General features: G+C 39.8%; 1 protein-coding gene across 2 annotated transcripts; it reads right to left on the bottom strand.

Annotated features, from left to right (window-relative positions):
* Positions 1 to 418: 418 nt before the first annotated feature.
* Positions 419 to 10,236, bottom strand: acp2 (acid phosphatase 2, lysosomal). Of its 2 annotated transcripts, none has more exons than XM_047354750.1 (13): positions 10,034 to 10,236; positions 6,672 to 6,767; positions 6,381 to 6,467; positions 6,237 to 6,297; positions 6,057 to 6,148; positions 5,865 to 5,963; positions 5,648 to 5,737; positions 3,048 to 3,131; positions 2,902 to 2,950; positions 1,821 to 1,909; positions 1,629 to 1,735; positions 1,324 to 1,499; positions 419 to 1,231 (listed from the first exon to the last, which is right to left on the bottom strand). In XM_047354750.1, exons 1-13 carry the CDS (start codon positions 10,211 to 10,213, stop codon positions 1,089 to 1,091), a joined length of 1,353 nt encoding a protein of 450 aa, XP_047210706.1. In that variant the 5' UTR covers positions 10,214 to 10,236; the 3' UTR covers positions 419 to 1,088. The 2 variants fall into 2 exon arrangements, with proteins under 2 accessions (XP_047210706.1, XP_047210705.1); XM_047354749.1 differs by having other exon boundaries at positions 419 to 1,234; positions 10,034 to 10,234.
* Positions 10,237 to 11,664: the final 1,428 nt, after the last annotated feature.

Genomic DNA, 11,664 nt, shown 5'->3' with positions numbered 1-11,664 from the left:
TGTTTGTTAATAGGAAGATTTGATTTCAAAAGAAAGCCAAAGAAACTCCAATTTGCATAGGTGAAAGCAAGACAGCCCTGAACATGCACCAAGAGCTACAATAAAATTAATGTTAGAATGGTCCAGTCAAAGTCCAGTCCTAAATTCAATTGAAAATCTGTGGCAAGACTTGAAAATTTATGTTCACAGATTGTCTCCATTCAATCTGACTAAGTCTTTCTGTCACCAAGTAAAATGGCCAAACTTTTCAGTTGGTAAATGGGTAGAGCAGTACCCCAAAGGAAAATGCAATTCACCCAGGCACACCACACTTTTCCTTCCACTTCACTTTTATGATCTTTGTATTGGTCTATCACATAAAATTCCAATGAAACACGAAGTTTGTGGCTGTATTGTGACAAAATACCAAAAGTCTGCATTTTCCTTGATTTGCATTATAAATTATACTCAATAGTAATTTATTTTGGTTAGAAATAAAAATTATACATTATCAGCATGTAGACAATTAAGGACAAATACTTTGACACATAGGGGTTCTGAAACACACATAAAACAGGAAGTTTTAACATCAGTAAACACTGAGACCCTAATTCAGTATGTGTCCCAAGAACAAGTTAACGCTTTCTCGTTAAGGTACAAAATGTAATTGTTCAAAAAGAACCTTTTATTTTTCTAGTTTTTCCATTCCTGCCCTTTTTAATTCCCCTAACATTTTTACAGTGTTTCCAAAGCCTGTCAAATTGGTATCAAAATTGTTTTTACTTTGATAAAGACAAATCTGAAATATTCAGAATAGAAAGCTTAGACCCAATGAAACATGGTACCATAACATAAGTAAAACATATTTAAGGCATCTTGGCCATCAGGCCTTAGAATCAGCAAAGTGGACCAACACGACCCATACTGTTCCCAGACCCCAACACACGTCAAAGAATAAAACATTTTCACATTATTCCAAATTTAATCTCAGGCACAGTGATCTGTTCAGACAATTCCTAAATTCTCCACATTCAAAGTTCATCATCGTCATCGTTGCTGCCCCACGAAACAAGGCTCGTAGATCTCCGAAGCAGGAGCTTGTGTGTCTGTCAGGATTCCTCTCCAGCTTCCTGGTTGATCACATGACGATATCCTCTGTTGCTGCTGGACTCCTTGTGCCGGCAAATGACACAGAGGAGGATGGCGATGATGGCGAGGAGCAGGCAGCCTGACAAGGCTAGGCTGATGATGACTTCTTTAAAAAGAAGAAAAACAAAGAAAAGAAATGAGGACTCTACTGAACCGATCATTGTTTTTCACAGCAGCAGTATGTAGGAATCTCACGTCTTTCTCTCCACTGTGACGGCAGCTGACACTCCTTGTCCCTATCATCCGAGATGAATGGCTTTGTCATCCCGACAAAGTCCTCTAGGGGGCAGTCAAGAGTGCATCCTGGCAACTGGAGTGGGTACAGCGTCACACTGGTGTCGTTACGGTAAAACATTGACACCGACATAGAGCTGAGTGCACACACAGATGAAGGGAAGCCCAGAAAGATGGAATTAATGTAAACAACGGGCTACTTAATGCCATATAGTATTAAACTAATTTTGGTATTTTTTATACATTATTTCAGCTAAAATACAAACCCATTCTCTTCCCTGTACAATTCGATTATGTGACAGGAGGCGTAAGGCGGTTGCTTTCCGTTGAACACACTCAGGCTGGCCTGAAGAGCAGCTACGGTTGTGTCATGCTGTGAGGAGATAGTGCTGAGTTTTTAATAAAAAAGCTGCTGTAAAGTTGAAAACTTAAACCGGTGTAAATAACAAGTAACTCACCGCTGACAGCATCATCAGTTTGAGTCGTTGTTGTGGGTCTGGGACAGCCATCTTGGTGAGATTCCTCACAATTTCACCAAGCAGAAGACCTGAAAGAGGGACAGCAGTTCTTGTTTCTCCATTTAACTCCATTACTGATTAAAGATGAATATGTTTTTACATCAAGTATTACAACCAGGTTGGCAGGACCCTCATTAATCCCACTGTTCACAAATGTTGCCTTTTTGGCAAGAGTAACAAGAAGAAGGGCTGCACAATACTGGAAAACTCATCCAGAACATATTCAGAATGCAGTTTTCAAATGATGATTACATTTATTAACAGATTATCCAAACCAACCTGGCCATGAGGCAAAAAACTAATTCCTCCCTTGTTAGATCATGACTTAACTGACTAAACACAAATACTGAACTCCAACTACACACCAGTCTGATTACTGCCAGAGCTGCAAAATCAGGACAGCGCCTGTCTGACAACATGTAGAACAGAATAGAAATATCCTTTATTGTCCCTCAGTGGGAAATTCAGGTCCACCGGCAGCAAAGTGAAAGGCAAATGGAAGATGCAGATACACATAAAGGTAAAAAATATAAAAACAAAAAAACAGGAATAAGAAACTGTACAATAAGGGCAAATTAACAATATAAGAAAAAATACAGTGCAGTTAATAAAAATAGCATACAATGTATGCTGTGGCGGTATAAACTGCTGCTCCAACAAACAACACCATAGAAGATGACTGATGCCACCACAGAGTCAAAAAAGGTCCTCAGGACCCTTACACTCCAAAAGATTTCAGTCTCCTTAGAAACTAAATCACTCCTTGGATTATGTAGCTGGACGAATATTTAAGGCACACCAGCAAGTCCACCTCGGAATGGCCAAATAAATAAATAAACATGAAATAAACATTTTGGTGTAGCCTAGTCAAAGTCACAACCATTATTAGGTTTAGGGCAATTACTTTTCAGACAGGGCTAGATTGGTTTGGATTAATTTCTACCTTTGATTAACTTCTGCAAAGACTGTATCTGAAAAACTACTAAAATAAACAGCCTCTAAAGTCTTTGTTTGCACATACCTCCCTGCAGGCGACTCTTCTCTTGTTGTTTGTAGACTCCAAATATGAGCTGCAAACATTTAACATGTAATAACAACTGTGGTAATTTTCTTTACTACTTCGTCAGACATTGTGATGAAAAGCTGAGGTGCTACTTTATCTTCTACCTGAAATCCAAAGTCTTTCAGAAACCGGAGCTTCTCCATTACTTCTGGAGTCACCCAGCCAGGAGGTGGCATTTTGTGACGGGACTGAGGACACACGGCAAACACAGAGTGACGGATAAATACAAAACAGAGATCTTCTAAGGAGGTCAAGCAGGTTTACGTTGACCAGTTAACACAGCCATGCTTAATTATTTCTGTGGGTGCACATTGATTAACTGCACAGCTGAAACATGACCCATATACAAAATGCAGTACATTTAAGATGAATAGTTTAAACTGCTATCAATAGTCACACATTCGTCCTGAAAGAATCTTTTGAGAGATTTTTCAACAGTTTTCGAGGGCCTGCCCTGAGAGGAGTAATTATGTAAACTTCGAAAAGTTGGTAAATCATCTTTCTTCGTCACATCCAAGTTAAAGCCTGGCAGGGGAATTGTGATCCATGTGCAAGGCAACTAGAACATGTTATAAAGATACCATGATATATCCATCGCCATGCGTAGCAGCTGACAGCTTATTATTTTTACCTAAATAAGTGCAAACAAATGCCTTTATGTTGTTTCTGGCTCCATTTTTCATTATGCATCTTAAGTTCAGCCATGTTTTCATATGTTTCTTTTAACAAACAAAAAGAGTTGTTGTGTTTTTGTTGTCAATAAATAAAAATAAAAAAAACAAACAAAGGTTGACTAGAAATCAGCTTCTAAACTACTCGTATAATACCATGTGTGGTAGCAGCATCATGCTGTGGGAAAGGTTTTCTTTCAGCAAGGACAGGGAAGCTGGTCAGAGACCGATGGGAAGACTGATGGAGTAAATACAGGTCCTTCTCAAAATATTAGCATATTGTGATAAAGTTCATTATTTTCCATAATGTCATGATGAAAATTTAACATTCATATATTTTAGATTCATTGCACACTAACTGAAATATTTCAGGTCTTTTATTGTCTTAATATGGATGATTTTGGCATACAGCTCATGAAAACCCAAAATTCCTATCTCACAAAATTAGCATATCATTAAAAGGGTCTCTAAACGAGCTATGAACCTAATCATCTGAATCAACGAGTTAACTCTAAACACCTGCAAAAGATTCCTGAGGCCTTTAAAACTCCCAGCCTGGTTCATCACTCAAAACCCCAATCATGGGTAAGACTGCCGACCTGACTGCTGTCCAGAAGGCCACTATTGACACCCTCAAGCAAGAGGGTAAGACACAGAAAGAAATTTCTGAACGAATAGGCTGTTCCCAGAGTGCTGTATCAAGGCACCTCAGTGGGAAGTCTGTGGGAAGGAAAAAGTGTGGCAGAAAACGCTGCACAACGAGAAGAGGTGACCGGACCCTGAGGAAGATTGTGGAGAAGGGCCGATTCCAGACCTTGGGGGACCTGCGGAAGCAGTGGACTGAGTCTGGAGTAGAAACATCCAGAGCCACCGTGCACAGGCGTGTGCAGGAAATGGGCTACAGGTGCCGCATTCCCCAGGTCAAGCCACTTTTGAACCAGAAACAGCGGCAGAAGCGCCTGACCTGGGCTACAGAGAAGCAGCACTGGACTGTTGCTCAGTGGTCCAAAGTACTTTTTTCGGATGAAAGCAAATTCTGCATGTCATTCAGAAATCAAGGTGCCAGAGTCTGGAGGAAGACTGGGGAGAAGGAAATGCCAAAATGCCAGAAGTCCAGTGTCAAGTACCCACAGTCAGTGATGGTCTGGGGTGCCGTGTCAGCTGCTGGTGTTGGTCCACTGTGTTTTATCAAGGGCAGGGTCAATGCAGCTAGCTATCAGGAGATTTTGGAGCACTTCATGCTTCCATCTGCTGAAAAGCTTTATGGAGATGAAGATTTCATTTTTCAGCACGACCTGGCACCTGCTCACAGTGCCAAAACCACTGGTAAATGGTTTACTGACCATGGTATCACTGTGCTCAATTGGCCCGCCAACTCTCCTGACCTGAACCCCATAGAGAATCTGTGGGATATTGTGAAGAGAACGTTGAGAGACTCAAGACCCAACACTCTGGATGAGCTAAAGGCCGCTATCGAAGCATCCTGGGCCTCCAGAAGACCTCAGCAGTGCCACAGGCTGATTGCCTCCATGCCACGCCGCATTGAAGCAGTCATTTCTGCAAAAGGATTCCCGACCAAGTATTGAGTGCATAACTGTACATGATTATTTGAAGGTTGACGTTTTTTGTATTAAAAACACTTTTCTTTTATTGGTCGGATGAAATATGCTAATTTTGTGAGATAGGAATTTTGGGTTTTCATGAGCTGTATGCCAAAATCATCCGTATTAAGACAATAAAAGACCTGAAATATTTCAGTTAGTGTGCAATGAATCTAAAATATATGAATGTTAAATTTTCATCATTACATTATAGAAAATAATTAACTTTATCACAATATGCTAATATTTTGAGAAGGACCTGTACAGGACAATCCAAGGAGAAAGCATGGGCAAAGCCCCTAGGTCCTATTTAAACCCTTCCATGATAGGTCCACCGCTGTGCTTGACACCACATTATATTTCTAAATGATGCCCTTGACATAATTGTCTCTATTTGGTTGGTTTTACTTGAGTGCATGTTGGGATTTTTACCTCGCAGAAGAGTGTGTCATACACACTCCACACTGTTTCCACATTAGCCTTCTTCACTCCTGCTTTATTTTTTACCAGCTCTATCAAGTCCTGAAGAAGGAGAAGAAGGGGGAAAGATTAATTTAAGGGGGAAAGACTAATTTTTAGTAGTTCTTTCCCTTAAAAATGAATACATTGTTTTTACTAGAAGAAATAAAGATAAGTAGAAAAGATGTACCCAGTATGCTGTTGTAACATTAAGGAATTCTGCTGTGTGTTCAGTTTCATTCATCAGCTGCTTGTAGCGAGGACAGTCTCCCAAAGGAAATGAGAGCAGCTTAAAAAGAAAAACAACAGTTACACTGAATCAGAAATCTGCCATCTCAGCTTGCACATCTGATAAAAACCCATTTTTCCTTCCTATACCAACCCTTTCTTCACTCTGCGGGACTGTGTGCACAGGTATGGGCTGCCACTTTAAAGTGGGTCTAAATATCTGCTGACCTTTAGGAGGGTAGAGACCTAAGCAAAGGCACAGGAGAGTGAAGGTTAAAGAGGAGGAGTACTTGGAGGAGATGATATAATAAAAACTGAATCCACATGTTCACACCTGCAAGGTTGGCCAAGGCACTCATCAGGGTGCGATCAAAATCTGTACTACGAACTAAAATCTGATGGACAAGAGGAAAGATGTGTTTAGGTGCTTGTTAATTCTCAAGTGATCTAGAAGAAAAGAGGCGTTTCCCTTCCTCACCTCGTGTCGGATGTAGGATTCATTGAGGAAGTTCTTGTATCGCGTCCTCAGAAACTGGCCCAGCTCATAATGCTGCCTCATCCCGTCCTTACAACACAAAACACAGAGAATAGAATGAGACTCCAGGTTGTTTTTCAGGCTTTTATAATTTGCAGAAAACAAAAATGGTCATTAAAATGCTCAGCTGACCTAAAGCCAAAAGATATTGTTAAGGGCATGTTCTAATCTGGAGGTCGAAGGCATAGAGAGAAACTGAAACATAAAGCTCCAGCTGTAGAATAATCTGTCTACCTGCGACAGCTGACCGAAGCCCTGAGGCCAGGCGTCTTCCTGGTAGGGGTCAGTGGGAAAGGCTTTTACTGGTGATCTGTCACCATGACGAAACAACTGGAGGAAGGAGAAAAAAGTGGTCAGGTGACATGTAACCAGAAATGACACTGCAGTTTACTTAAGGGTGATAATCCCCTTGCTGTAGAAAGAAAAACAAGCAATGTGTTGTATTCTCCTCAATACATCTGCATCTCAATGATAGGATTGAATATACTTAAATAGGTTATTTCTGTCCATTGTGATTTCTATGGCTCAAAGCTAATGAAAAATGTTCTAAAAAAAATTAGCATATTACTTAAAACCCATAAAAAAACATTTTTAAAACATGTGTTATGATAAAACAATGTTATGATAAGACCTACACAATGATGGGGAAGACTGCTGACTTCAAAGTTTTCTAACAGAGAGTCAAAGACACCCTCAACAAGAAGTTATTTGCTAAAGAAGTTGACTGTTCAGAGTTCATCCAAGAATATTGATGGAAAGTTGAGTGGAAGGAAAATGTATGGAAGAAAAAATGTACAAGCATGATACTCGCTGCAGTTCTCATTTTAAATAGTGGACATTGCTACACAAATCTGTTTGTAGTCAACAATTGGAGCAGAAAATTTACGCATAAAGCAAGTGATTTCCTAAAAAAACATCTTACAACTACATAGTTTGGCCTTAAATGTACTTCTTGCATTTATATTCAACCAAGTACAAGCCTGTAAAAATGAGTGTGGTTTCACACTCTACACTACAGCTCTTTAAAATAGGTAAACGCCACTCGTGCCCAGCAGAAATGTGCACAAATAGGGCTGTGCACGACCAACCAAAATGACATAACAAGCCCCCTCCCAATGGGATGCACACATTGGTCCTCCTTTCATGAGATGCTGTGATCGAAGGCAAAACCGGCAGATGTGAAACAGCTGCAACAACTCAGCACAGGCCGATAGTCTCCATGCCATGCCCCATTGAAGCAATCATTCATGCAAAAATGCGAAAGGAACCTCCTTAAAAGTATTAAATGAGTATACTGCAGAGCAAATAATCATTCAAATTAACCAAAATAAAAAACTTGAGCTATATCACTATGTGTGTAATGAATTTATATAATATGAGGTACTAAACTAAATTAACTTTTTGATGATGTTCTGATTTAATAGGAATGCATATCCAGGGTGTAGCTCATCCTGGTAGGGGGAATTTAAAAGAGCATAAAATTAGAAACATTATAGTTTTCTCAACCAAAAACCTTAAGTAAAAAACACAAAATGCAGAGTCACTAAAATCTACTTCAGCTAAAACCTTAGTTCCTCTTTTATCTGTCAGTAGTGGTTTTAGGACCCAGTCAGCTGACGATTAAGGCTTTTGCAAGTGTCTGTCCAAACCTTATGTCAATCGAACCCCCACTGGTCTAACAGCTGTAGAACCAGGTTATTTAAAACATCTGACCTATAAAACCACTTTGTACAGGTAAAACAACCCACCACCTAAGTAAAGGGCCAGTAAATTAGTTTTTTTTTTCTTTGCAACACCACAACAGCTGTCACTTCAAATGGCATGGTTTCAATTCTCACCTTTCAAAGAAACAAAGGGAAATGTGGCCTGCCTGTTCTTCCCATGAGAGGCCATAACGGCCATAGAAAGAAAAATCAAGCGTGCAAACACTATCTGTAGGGTGGATTATCCCTTTTCTGAGTCCTAATCTAATTCGAGTGAGGTTTCACTTACAGCTTCCTGGCTGGAAACTAAGTGACTGTTTCTAAGAATGAGTGCAGCCTTCCATCCATCTTCCCATCAACTCTGACCGACTTCTCTGCCCCTGGTGAAAAGAATCATCCCCGCAGCATAATTTTTGCCGCCACCATGTTTCACCACAGGCATGGTGTGTTCTGGGTGAACCGCAAGGCTGGTTTTCAGCCACAGAGTTTTGCATGTAGACAAAAAAATAGGCACATTTTGGTCTCATCTCACCAGAGCGCCTTGTTTTACATGTTTTCTGTTTCCCCTAATTGGCGTGTGGCAAATGGGACTTCTTTAGCATTGTTTCAATAATATTTTTCTTCAATAAAGGCAGGATTTTTTGGAGTGCATGACCAATAGTTGCCCTATCGACAAATCCTATACCCTGAGCTGTAGATCTCTGTTGCTCCTCCAGAGACATCATATGCCTCTTGACTGCTTTAAATAGTTTCATAACCTTACCCTGTTTCAAACGTCTTCACAACATTATCCCTGGCCTGTCTTTTTAATCACTTATGTTGAATAACAACAGTTCAACTTATACTAAGATTAACAGATATACCTGTGGGCACTTTGTGCTAAATAGGTGACTTCTGACTCCTAGTCAAATCCCTTTCCCTTATATCCTTATAAAAATTGAATAAATAAATCAAATAAAAACGGTATTGCTCAACACTGGAATCAGCAGGTCAGGCCAGACCCAGGAAAAGTCTTATCAGTGCATATATAAACAAAACAACAACGTGCAGGTACAAAATTTGGGTCTGAGCTGTCAAAACCAGACAGCTCAGACCAATAGTTGTCCTCCATTATTGGCTGCAAAGATTTTCAAGTATCACCACTGGCTATGGAAAAACAAAACATATTGATCCACCTTTGCACTTTAAAAACGATAGAGCAAGAACTTCAGTTCTTACATCCCAGTCAGGATTATTGTCTCTTATGTTGGGAGAACAAGCCAAAAATAAGATTGGAATTGAGTTCAAAATGTATCTTCGGTTATCTTGCAAGCCGCAAAACTGGCAAATAAGTGAAGCATGACAGGCTAAAATAAGCAGGAAACGGAGGATAAAACATGTACATGCCAGTTTATAGCAGTTTTTCTTTGAGGTCAATAACTTCTGTATTCCTACCTTCACTGTGTGAGCTTAGCAGGTTCTTTATATTGCTTTCTAACACCCTTCAAAGGTGCCAGCTCACAAGGATAATGCAGAACGGCCTATAAAGCTGAAATAAACACACTTGAACATTACCATTGCCGAAAAATGAATTAAAAACTTAATATTGCTTGGTATATACTGCAGGATAAGTGGGGTTTAATGTTAGCTAGCGCTAAATAGAACAAAATCTATGACATTATTTAAAATAACGTCGTCCAAAATAGTTTCTTTTTGGCCGAATTAATAACGGAGCATCGACGATTTCACAACACTCTAAAAGTTGCATAAATAACCATGCATGTTCATATTAGAGCACAGGAAAACAACATTTACACATTTTGAAGGCAATTCTGCGGTGTTAATCCTTATCGGACTATCAGCGCAAGTATCAGCAGCTTCTTTTGCTTTACAACAAACATTATCAACACTCACCACCGTAGCATAAACTAGCTGCTTTTCAGCAGCGGCTTGTCCACACACAGAGGCCAGTACGGCAAGAAGGAGGGCTACTGTGGACACCATGTTCCCTCCGCTGGTTGTTAGGTCCTGCCACCGCGCAGAGCAAGCTGATGCTTTTCTCTTCCTGCTCCAACAGAGAGCCAAGTCCGCCATTACCAACGTCTACTTCAGAGAAAAACGGAAGTGACAGTATAAAGTACAACACGTCACGTGAATCAACAGCAGCAACAAAAAACAAAATGTGGGAAATAAAATCCTAGAATGTGATTTATAAGATAATTCAGCTATGTGGGGGACTTTGCCCAACACTGTAAGACCGTTGACGATGAAAGAAAGACTTTGGGAGTCACCAATTTTATTTTGGAATAACACAAACCGGAAGTGGCTGCTCATTCACATTCTCTTTTCATCTTAAAAAGCGTTTGCCAAAGGTGTTGAACAAGCAAATAATTTGGAAACGCTTTGCAAAAGTATTCATATGGATAGAAGGGATACATTATTTCAATTTTTATAACATAAAAATCTGTCTGAAATCTTTTGCAGTAACACGTTTTCTTCCGGTGTTGTCAGGTAAATCCCTGCTGAAGAGAAGCATCCCCACAGCATGTTTCACGGGCATGTTTCAGAAGGGAGTCTAAATGCAGATACATGCCACACTTTCTAGATTTGTATACGTGAAAGTTTTGGAGAAGCATCTGTCATTTTCCTCAACCTTTGTAATTATGCACTTCTTTGTCACACAATCTTACTAAATGTGCATTCAAATTTGGGGTTTTGACATGACCAAAGAAGTTCCAGGGGTATGAATACTTTTGCTAGGCACTGTAACCTTTATGAGCTTGACAGGGGATCAGGTGTAACAGGGATATCTGCTTTAAAAGAAACTTGTTGCTACAATTAAGTGGATCAAAACCATTCCATTTTAGGTCTGGCTGTATGTTTAGAGTCGTTCTCCTGCTGGAAAGAGAACCCCCAACCATGTCATAAATCCAGTATTGTCCTGTGTTTAGGTCCATACATCTTCTCATCAAATCTGACCACACCTCTTCTTTCTCTAACATGATACTGGCACCACCAAATTTAACTGTGGAGATTGTGCAGTCAGGGGGATTTGCACCATTAGTTTTCTGCCATAAACAGCATTTTGCAAATAGGGCATGAATACTTTTGCAAGGTACTGTGTTGAACAGCAGCACCTTTATGTTTTTGTATACACATGTACAGAACCTGTCATTAAAAGGTTAGCCCAGCTCTGAGCTTTAGAGACATTTTTGTATTGTATTCTAAATGGGTGCTTAGTTTCATAAAGTGGACATGGAAACCTGCGATTGAGCCTGATATATGCAATAAATACTTGAATATGCTAATCTGAGCCTTGAAACCCTAAATAATTTAAACTGGAAAACGTCGAGGAAGCCACAGTTTAAAACTGAGACAACAGAACACAATTTAAACCAGTCAAATAGATTTATATCAGCATAATCTCAAACATCTCAATTCTCTTTTCTCAAAGCAATGAAAGTGTAGTTGTAAAGCCGTCCACTATGCGTTTTTATAGTTAATCCATCTCATATGAGTGCGTTTTGAAGGTAAAGCGTGTTTTT

Source organism: Girardinichthys multiradiatus, chromosome 24 (assembly GCF_021462225.1).
Source record: "Girardinichthys multiradiatus isolate DD_20200921_A chromosome 24, DD_fGirMul_XY1, whole genome shotgun sequence".
NCBI lineage: Eukaryota > Metazoa > Chordata > Actinopteri > Cyprinodontiformes > Goodeidae > Girardinichthys > Girardinichthys multiradiatus.
Note: the sequence above shows the minus strand (reverse complement) of the source record. Positions and strands in the feature narration are given on the sequence as shown.

Excerpts from the sequence above, each read along its gene's own strand:
- acp2 (XM_047354749.1), bottom strand. The coding sequence starts at position 10,213 with ATGGCGGACTTGGCTCTCTGTTGGAGCAGGAAGAGAAAAGCATCAGCT. Across the intron at positions 5,738-5,864 it reads ATGTTACAACAGCATACTGG|GACTTGATAGAGCTGGTAAA; the intron begins GTACATCTTTTC and ends CTCCTTCTTCAG. Across the intron at positions 2,951-3,047 it reads TGAAAGACTTTGGATTTCAG|CTCATATTTGGAGTCTACAA; the intron begins GTAGAAGATAAA and ends AAATGTTTGCAG.